Source organism: Crocuta crocuta, unplaced genomic scaffold (genome assembly GCF_008692635.1).
Source record: "Crocuta crocuta isolate KB4526 unplaced genomic scaffold, BGI_CrCroc_1.0 scaffold229, whole genome shotgun sequence".
Lineage (NCBI taxonomy): Eukaryota > Metazoa > Chordata > Mammalia > Carnivora > Hyaenidae > Crocuta > Crocuta crocuta.
Window position 1 is genome coordinate 4081570 of NW_027536464.1, and position 9499 is coordinate 4091068.

The 9499-nt window shown below is 54.8% G+C and overlaps 1 protein-coding gene across 2 annotated transcripts in view; it reads left to right on the forward strand.

Annotated features, from left to right (window-relative positions):
• The first annotated feature begins 2136 nt into the window (after positions 1-2136).
• Positions 2137-9499, forward strand: part of SLC11A1 (solute carrier family 11 member 1) — an 8924-nt gene continuing 1561 nt past the window's right edge. The window contains exons 1-12 of one of the 2 annotated variants that reach the window (XM_077748562.1): positions 2137-2245; positions 2812-2945; positions 3805-3927; positions 4261-4380; positions 5104-5210; positions 5641-5711; positions 6034-6101; positions 6252-6407; positions 7299-7457; positions 8505-8594; positions 8721-8840; positions 9253-9402. In XM_077748562.1, the coding sequence (XP_077604688.1) occupies positions 2209-2245; positions 2812-2945; positions 3805-3927; positions 4261-4380; positions 5104-5210; positions 5641-5711; positions 6034-6101; positions 6252-6407; positions 7299-7457; positions 8505-8594; positions 8721-8840; positions 9253-9402 (1335 nt within the window). In that variant the 5' untranslated portion in view covers positions 2137-2208. The remainder of the gene's footprint in view (positions 2246-2811; positions 2946-3804; positions 3928-4260; positions 4381-5103; positions 5211-5640; positions 5712-6033; positions 6102-6251; positions 6408-7298; positions 7458-8504; positions 8595-8720; positions 8841-9252; positions 9403-9499) is intronic. The other variant, XM_077748563.1, reaches the window with a different exon arrangement.

Below are 9499 nucleotides of genomic sequence, written 5' to 3' on the forward strand. Positions count from 1 at the left end.
AAATAGATAGATAATAAGGAATTGGTTCACGTGAGTATAGAGGCTGAGGAGTCCTAAGATCTACATCCTGGAGACCCAAGAGAGCCAATAGTATATGTAATCCCATTCTGAGTCTAAAGGACTGAAAACAAGGAGAGCCAATGGTCTCAAGTTCCAGTCCAAGCCAAGCCTGAAGGCAGGAGAAGACCAATATCCCAGTTCAAAGACAGAGAAAGCAAACTCTACCTTACTCAGCCTTTTGTTCTGTTCAATTGGTTGAATGAGGTCCATTCTCATTAGGGAGAGAAATCTGCTTGACTCAGTGTATGGATTCAAATGTTAATCTTTTCCAAAAATACCCCCATGAAGATGCCCTGAAAGTTTGACCAAGTATCCAGGCACCCTGTGGCCCTATCGGGTTGACACATAAAATTAACCATCATAATATCCTACCCCTGCTCCAACCCCAAACATCCCCACGTGAGCCCAAGGTAGTGATTAGGAAATGTGAGATGGTGGTGCTATCTTAAGCAATAGGATTGCACAGTGACAATCCTGACGCTGCTCTCTCCCCTATGACCCATTATTCGCCTTTCTCCCTGCACCCCCACTTCTCTAGCCCCTCCAAACTCCCCAGTCCACCAGGAGCCAGGAAATAGGATGACAACGCCCCCATCTGATTGACTCCCAGTTTTGGCTAATGTGTTTGACTCAACGTGGGGATACATCATATCCTGATTCAGGTCTGGGTCTGAGGGCTTGCACCTGTTTTCTCTGGATCCTGAGGTCTCAGACTGTGGAGTTGGAAACCCCAAAGGTTGGTCTTGAATCTTCTTGGAAGAAAAGAACAGGATAGAGGGCAGGAGTGGGCATGAAGAAGGGCCTACGGGAGGTAAGTGGTGGTGTGGGTACAGGGACTGGCAAAGAGAAGCAACCAGGAGCTGGAAAAATCTTGCCCACCACTCACCCAGAGGTTGTAGACTCATAACGCTCAAGTGGAAGCTACCCCAAAGGAATGTTTCATTTAGATTACACAATATTTTCCACTTTTTGAGCCTAGAAGTCAAATAAGCCTATGTTGTCAAAAGTACAAATTGTCCAACATCCTTGACAAAATCAGAAGATACTGTCAAGGTGACAGTAGGCACACATCCCCACGTGACAATTGGCACCGACCTCTTCAGACCGAGCATATGACCTTTGTTTTACTACAGTTGCCACCACTCCCTGCTGCTTCCCCCAACACTGAGGCTCCACGTCGTTTGTCATTTGACGCTGTTTTTCTTACTCCCAGTGTGTCTCATAGTTTATCTCACCTGCCTGGCCTCCTCGGGCACCTAATGTTTGTTTTTTTTTTTTTTTAATGTTTTATTTATTTCTAGGAGAGAGAGAGAGACAGCGTGAGCAGGGGAGGGTCAGAGAGAGAGGGAGTCACAGACTGAAACAGGCTCCAGGCTCTGAGTTGGCAGTCAGCACAGAGCCTGATGCGGGGCTCGAACCCCCGAACCGCGAGATCATGACCTGAGCGAAAGTCGGATGCTTAACCGACTAAGCCACCCAGGCGCCCCGGGCACCTAATGTTTTTACCTCTTAGCTAGTCTGAGCCCTTCATTTTACAGAAGAAACGAGCTCAGAGAGAGGGATGGTCTGGTGACAACCTCAAGCGAATCGGTGGCAGATTCAGCTCCAGAATTCTGGTGCCCCTTTCTTCTAAGGCTCTCCTTGACCTGAATCATCAATGCGTGTCCCTGTGACAGAAGACCTGAAGGTCTCCTCTGTGGCACTTAATGGGAAACGGAAGCCTGGGTGGTCATCAGGACTTCCATGGCCCGGGACTCCAGACTGTAGAAAAGGACCTGACTGCTTGTGTCTGGGCTGGGGAGTGGATGGGGAGGGGAGCCCTGTGATCTGGATGTGAATGCCCACATAGCAGGAAATGCCTTGAAATCAGAGTTAGCTGGGGAGGACAGAATATAGGGCTTCTGGAAGGGGGCCAAAAGTGTTATGGGCTTCAGGCCAGGCAGAGAACGAAAGTTCCTGCATTTTGACCTAGACTCTTCCGCTAAAGCTGGCCACTTCTGCCTTTGGAAAGTGTTTCACAATGTCCCCTGTGTGTGAGGACAGCCTAGATCAGCTGAGGATGGAAGGAGGGTGTGGACTTACACAGTGACACACACCAGCACTCAGAGAGGAGGCGTGGGCTGAGCAGATGACCAGCATCCCATTCACATGCAGAGAGTGCCTGAACCTGTTGCCTTCATGACAAGTGAGTAGCCCCCTCTGGGGTCAAAGTCTTAAAGGGGGTTGGGAGTGGGGAGAGTCAGGGAGGCAAAGGAATCCCCTTATACTCTATGGGTGTCCCGGTCTCAACCCAATTCTGGACACCAGCCTGGGGTTGGGTTCTTCGTATCCGGATGGGCACAGCATCCCTTCTGTCTCTCCTCTGTGCATTTGGAGCTCCTGGAGCTTACATGGCAGACGGAGGAGGCAGGAGCGAGGCCAACGGGCATCCATACTAGCATCAGGATGCCCTCCTCAGAGCCCAGTGTTCCCCTCTGCATTTTCTGTGGCAGGAGAGATCTGGATTGGGGAACCTCTGTGCTCACACAAAAGGAGAGTAGTTCTGGAAAGTAATTCCCACACATCTTCTACAATGTTTGGTCAAGGGGTGGAGGTAATGGACCCAAGCTGGGAGTCAAGGGCCCCTGTTCACTTGGGCCTTAATCACTCCACTTTGCCAGAAGGACACAGGGGAGGAGGGCAGATGGTTTTAGCCCTGGGCCGCCAGAAAGAAGCCAGTCACTCACCATGGCTCACTGGCGCCCTTTGCAGATGACAGCAACCCTCAGAGGCTAAGCAGGCGCAGCTATGGCTCCATCTCCAGCCCATCCAGCTCGGAGCCACAGAAAGAGCCTCTCAGAGCAACCTACCTGAGTGAGAAGATCCTCATCCCCGAGACAGAACCGGTGGGAATGCTGGAAACTTCCTGGGGCCTTTCGGGCGGGATTGACAGGATGCTACGGGATCTCACAGGCTGGGGAAAAGCACCCTCCTGAAGGCTCTGGGAAGTCCCTTCTAGCTCCAGCGATTGACAGCAGCAGCGATTGACAGTGGACACTGTACTTTTCTGCTTCTGTCCTTAGTTCTTGGCTGGGGGTGAGAGGGGGGCTCATTTTGTGTCTAAAAATGATCAAGCGGCTTTCTGAATGAATCCCAGCTTTCTTATGGAGGGAAAGGGGCCTACAATGAGTTCAGGTTGGAGCCTGGAGCATTTGTTGTAAAAGGAAAGGACATGGAGGGGGACATGTGGAGAAGTGAAGGAGCCTCCAGGCTGTCTTCTAGAATGCTGTCACCCTGCATTTCCAGAAGCCTCAGCGGATTCTCAGGCTGCCAGGCCAAGCCCTGGAATGGGGTGGGGAGACCCTAGGCTCAGTGGACAACAGAGAGGAGGGACTGTGGTTTGAGAAGGACTGGGGAACGAGGAACAAGGCCAGGCAGGCCCAGCCCCAGGAAAGAAGGCCTTCGGGCTCTGAGGATCTGCTGAGTCAGGGCGAAGGGGAGGCAGGCTGCTGGAGCGCCTGAGGGGTTGCCGAATCCGACTGATGCGGAAAGCAAATCCACTGTGACTCAGTAAATCCTGTTGCTTCCTCCCGCCCCACGTCTTCCACTAACCTCCAGGGGTGGCGGCCACAGCAATGGGGGAGTGGAGGACAGGGCTGGCCAGCCTGGGCTGATGAGCCCAGAGGGGTTCGGCTGGGGGCTGGCCGAGGGCCCAGAGCTGCCACCCGTATACCCAAGATCTCTTCATGTCACTCCCACCCGCAGGGCACCTTCAGCCTGAGGAAGCTATGGGCCTTCACGGGGCCTGGCTTCCTCATGAGCATCGCTTTCCTGGACCCCGGAAACATCGAGTCAGATCTTCAGGCCGGTGCCGTGGCTGGATTCAAAGTGATTGAGTCGGGGCACCATTGGGAGGAGGGGTGACTGAGCTAAGTGGGTGGAGACCCCCCCCCCAGCTTGCTACATGTCCGCAGAGTCGCCTGCATGGCTGGTACTTGGGGTAGCGGGCACTACATACAAATGGGCCAGAAAAGGCTCCCCAGGGCAGCCCTGCCAGAAGGTGGGGTGTATGGGGAGAGGGTGTTGGTCTTCTGGCTCCACTTCCTCCACTATCTCCCCAAGGAGCGTCCTTGGTTAGAGGGTACCAGCAGCCGGGGCTTGTCCGACCCCACCCTCCCCCCGCCTCCACCAGGCTGAGAGTCTCCTCCTGCCTTCTCACAGCTGCTCTGGGTGCTGCTGTGGGCCACAGTGTTGGGCTTGCTCTGCCAGCGGCTTGCAGCCCGGCTGGGTGTGGTGACAGGCAAGGACTTGGGCGAGGTCTGCCACCTCTACTACCCTAAGGTGAGCTTGGTGAGCCTGGATGGGGAGCACCCACAGATCCCAAACCCCAAACAGCTATTTACAGCGTCCATGATCGAATAAATAAATCATCTCAAGTCAGGCATCACAAACCCATTTGATAGATGAGAAGACCAAGGCTCAGACGAATAGTACACAGACTGAGAGGGATGTGAGAGATCACCTGCTCATTTTGCAGGAGAGGAAATTGAAACCTGGGAAAGTGACTTGCCCAGGGTACAAAATAGGGAGGCATTGGCTGGGGATGGTCACTGGCCGGGGTAGACACTGGGAACTTGGCTGTTGTCCGTGTCCAAGCAGGAAAACAGAAACCTTGCCACCAGGCATTTAATGCAGGGACGCAGCCACAAAGGTGATGAAAGGACTGGAGGAACAAGGGAAGGAGGTGTTCATCCAAGATCAGAAAGCTGCTGGACAGCTTCTAGAAGCTTGGCCACCGCTGTCAAAATGGCCGCCGATGCTGGTGGATCCTAGGAAGCCTGGTGTCCTCAATGGTGCCAGTGCCAGAAGCAGCACTAGAAGTAGCGGGGGAGAAGGATCTCTCCCTGCCTCTTAATCTCCCTTAATTGTTTCCTACAAAACCTAACTGGACGCCAGCTGGCAAGGCCGACACACATAGTTTGTGGCGAATATGGAAAGATCCAGGGCATCAACAAATAACAGTGTCTGGCCCAGCCTTGGTGCAGAGCTCTCTCCTCCCCCTAGGTGCCCCGCACCCTCCTCTGGCTGACCATCGAGCTGGCCATTGTGGGCTCGGACATGCAGGAGGTTATCGGCACGGCGATCGCCTTCAATCTGCTGTCAGCTGGACGGTACTGCCGTGAGGGGCCCCAGCTCTTCAGTCCGGTGTCGGGCCTTCTGCTCCTTCCCCAGCCCTCGCCCTTCCCACTGTCCCCTTCACCCCGCAGTCCCCTCTGACTTTAGAGCTGTTGCTCAATTTGCCTGATGGGGAACAGAGACCCAGAAATGTACAGTGATGTCAGTCACCATGCAGACTTCAGGACTGCAGCCCGGAGCTCCCTGCCACGCTGGTCCCCCACCAGCGTGTGGAGTCCTTTTCCTACCTCCAGCACACCCCCACCCCCCTCTGCCTTAGCTGCCTGGGGCCGCTTGGGTCCCTGATCCCACCCCCACCCCCCTCTGCCTTAGCTGCCTAGGGCCACCTGGGTCCCTGACCCCAGGAGTCCACATTGGCAGTCTCCTGCCCTGAGGCTGGGCTGACCCCGGCCACTCTGGTTTCAGAATTCCGCTCTGGGGCGGCGTCCTCATCACCATCGTGGACACTTTCTTCTTCCTCTTCCTTGACAACTACGGTGGGTGCGCCCCTCCTCTCCTAAGGGACTGGGTGGGGGAAACAAGTGAATGAAGAAACCAGGCTCCACTGTACTGAGAGAAGGGCTCCCAGCTCCCTCACGCTGGCTGTGGCCCTGAGCAAGTTACTTAGACTTGTTTCTTCATCTATAAGTGGGGATGGTAACAGCACAGACCTCACCGGCTGCGGTGAGAACTCACTGAGGTAAACTATATTAAGCACTTGACACAGTGCCTGGAACTGTGCCCAAGGTTCTAGCCATTAACAACTGCTTACGTTACAGTTTTTGTCTTGTTGTTCGTTCCCCTTTGCTTTCCCCCTAGGGTTGCGGAAGCTAGAAGCCTTTTTTGGATTCCTTATTACAGTTATGGCCTTGACCTTCGGCTATGAGGTGGGAAAAGCCACACACTCTTCCAAAGCCATTCCTGGGGGCGGAGCCTGAGGGGAGTGAGCCTTTTAGCACGCCCCCTAGCGGCCAGGGTCAGGGTAGATGGCGGGAATGGCTGCCTCCCGCGTGGCCTGATGAGGCTCCTCCCCACAGTACGTGGTGGCTCGTCCGGCCCAGCTAGCGCTTCTCCAGGACCTGCTCCTGCCCTCGTGCTCGGGCTGCGGCCGCCCAGAGCTGCTGCAGGCCGTGGGCATCGTCGGCGCCATCATCATGCCCCACAACATCTACCTGCACTCAGCCCTAGTCAAGGTGAGCAGGGGGAGCGGAGGGAGAGACGCCTGCTCCTTCGGCCACTCTCTGGTGGCCTCCAAACCTGGAGACCTGCCCCTTTGGCTCTCACCTTCCCGATTTAGGCAGGAAGGGAATCATTCTCTATGTATTCAATATGGAGGAGTAGAGTGTCTCCTGTGTGCTGGGAAAGGGGGTCAGTGATGAAAAGGCAGACAAGTCACCTGCCGTTCTAGGGCCTGCATTTCTAGTGGGGGAGACAGACCAGGAGCAAGTAAGCAGCTAAAGGAAAGAATTATGGGGCCCCTGGGTGGCTCAATCTGTTAAAAGTCTGACTCTGGATCTTGGCTGGGGTCATGATGTACCGGTTTGTGAATTCCTGCCCCACCTCCAGCTCTGCCTTGACAGCACCAAACCTGCTTGGGATTCTCTTTCCCTGACCTTTGCCTCTCCTCTGCTTGTGGGCCAGCTCTCTCTTTATCTTAAAAAAAGAAAGAATTTAAAACCAAAAAAATTTAAGAATTTAAAAAAAGGAAAATTATGGATTGTGAAAGGTGGTTTGAAGGAAAGGAAACAGAGAAGTATGATAGAGAAAGACTAAGGAGGGGCTCCTTTAGAAGAGGTGGTCGGGAAAGGCCTTTCTAAGTAGGTAAGCTTTGAGACTTGAAGAATGGGAAGGAAGACCAGAGGAGAAGATATTCCAAAAAGAGTTAATGGCAAGTGCAAAGGTCCTGAGGTGGAAATTAACTGGGCATGCAGGAAGGGTGTCAGCTGACCAAACCTGTCCCAAACTCTAAAGAGGGCTTTAGAAAGAACTGGGGTTCAGAGCGAACATTGGTAGAGGTGTGACGGTGGAGAATGTCAGTTGCTATGAGGAACTTTGGCTTTTTCCCTCCCCTCTGACCTTCGTAGTCTCGAGAGATAGACCGGTCCCGCCGGGCAGACATCCGTGAAGCGAACATGTACTTCCTGATTGAGGCCACCATCGCCCTGTCTGTCTCCTTCTTCATCAATCTCTTTGTGGTTGCAGTCTTTGGGCAGGCCTTCTACCAGCAAACCAACGAGGCTGCGGTGAGACACACCTCCCCACAGCCTGGGCAGGCCCCATAGGCATGCCCTACAGGCCTTGCCTGGGACCCCAGGCAATGCATCTAAACCCCTGAGTGCCTGTCTGCACTTCCAGCACTGGTAGGGGAGGGAGTCCGTGACCTGGCCTCTGGCTGAGACCCCTTCCCCACTCTGCTGGGGTCACAGCTCCCCCCTTTCCTGGGCGGGCTCTTAGAGAGTCAGAACCACCCCAGGGACTGCAAGGTACAGACAGTCAAGGGAGGTGACTGGGAGGGAGAAGCTGAGTCTTGGAAGACCTTCCGAGTACTCCTGGAAGGATGGACAGATTTGTCCAGCAAACTGCAGGCAGGGCATTCTGGGAGCAGGTGCCTGCCTGAGCATGAGCAGGGAGTTGGGAACTCTTCTCTGAGTCCTCTCTCTTGACAATCGTCATTCATTCAGCAAATATTTACTGAGGATTGTTGTGTATCAAGCAGTGCCTAGACAGTGTGGGTAGAGCAGTCAATGATACAAAGCTCCCCCCTGGCTCTCTGGGGTTTGGGATCTGTGCCTGTCTCCTTTCTGAGTGAGTGGGTCTCTCTCAGTAGCTCTAACAGCTGCTAGCCAGTGTGAGTGCTTACTGAATGCTGAGCACTGCAGGGGAGGACTGGCCAAGCCCCCTGGGACTTGGGCACAGCCACTGCCTTGCTATGTGGCCGTAAAGACCAGACCAGTCTCAGAGTTGTGGGAAGTGTGTCCCGTGTAAGGGAGAGGAGACCGTGGAGCCGCTGGACTCACTGCTAGCCAATTGTCTCTTTGTGGTAATGCCAGCTCTTCCAAATGCAACGGAACACTGGAAACTGGGTTCCCGTGTGAATTCTTCTCAATTTTGGATGTCGGCAACATATTCACATTAAGGAGCGAAAAAAAAACCAAACAGTTGTTAGTGAAGCAAAATATATCTGGCCGGATTCAGCCCACGGGTCACCAGTTTTCAACCCCTGGTCAAGATCAGGCAGTCTGATTTTCTGTGCACTTCACATCTCCCTCCTACTGTCCCGGTGCCCACAGTTCAACGTCTGTGCCAACAGCAGCCTCCACGACTACGCCAAGATCTTCCCCAAGAACAACCTTACAGTGGAGGTGGACATTTACCAAGGAGTAAGCGACAGGCGCGGGCGGGCATGGAATGCACTGACCCCGCCAACCTCGCCGCCACGCCCACCCAGGGGGCGGGGCCTGCGCGGGGAGGCGGTACCACGGGTCTAACCACACCCTGCCCTGCAGGGCGTGATCCTGGGCTGCCTCTTCGGCCCCGCTGCTCTCTACATCTGGGCGGTGGGTCTCCTAGCGGCCGGACAGAGCTCCACCATGACCGGCACCTACGCGGGACAGTTTGTGATGGAGGTGGGGCCTGGGGAGCGGGCCGGGGAGGCCCAGGGGTCCGAGGTCAACAAGCACACCACTTGGGCTCAGATACCTTAAAGCAGCCCAGAGGGCACTATTTGTAAACCCCGCTTTGCAGATGAGAAAACTGAGATGCGGAGAGGTGAAGCGACCGGGTCAAGGCAGCAGACCCAAGACTAACAGGAGCCTCCTCCCCAAACGTTTAGTCTTAAGCATTAAGCTGCGGGAGGAACCTCCCATTTCTCCTCATCCATTCTTTCTCCACCAACTAGGGTCAGAGCCTCCCCCGTTTCAGAGATGGAAAAACAGAGCGCTCCTCCTGGTGCCACATGGGCTGAGGGACTACAGAGGAGCCCTCCTCTGGGATCCCTAGCCCTGCACCCACCACCAAAACGCCCACTCCACACCGCAGGGCTTCCTGAAGCTGCGGTGGTCACGCTTTGCCCGCGTGCTCCTCACCCGCTCCTGCGCCATCCTGCCCACCGTGCTTGTGGCAGTCTTCAGGGACCTGAAAGACCTGTCAGGGCTCAACGACCTGCTTAATGTGCTGCAGAGCCTGCTGGTGAGCCTGTGGTCCCTAGCCCCCCCTCCCCTCCAGCAATCCTTCAGAGGGAGCCTGCACACACACCCTCCCTGTCTCCCCCCCTCCCCCCCCCCCC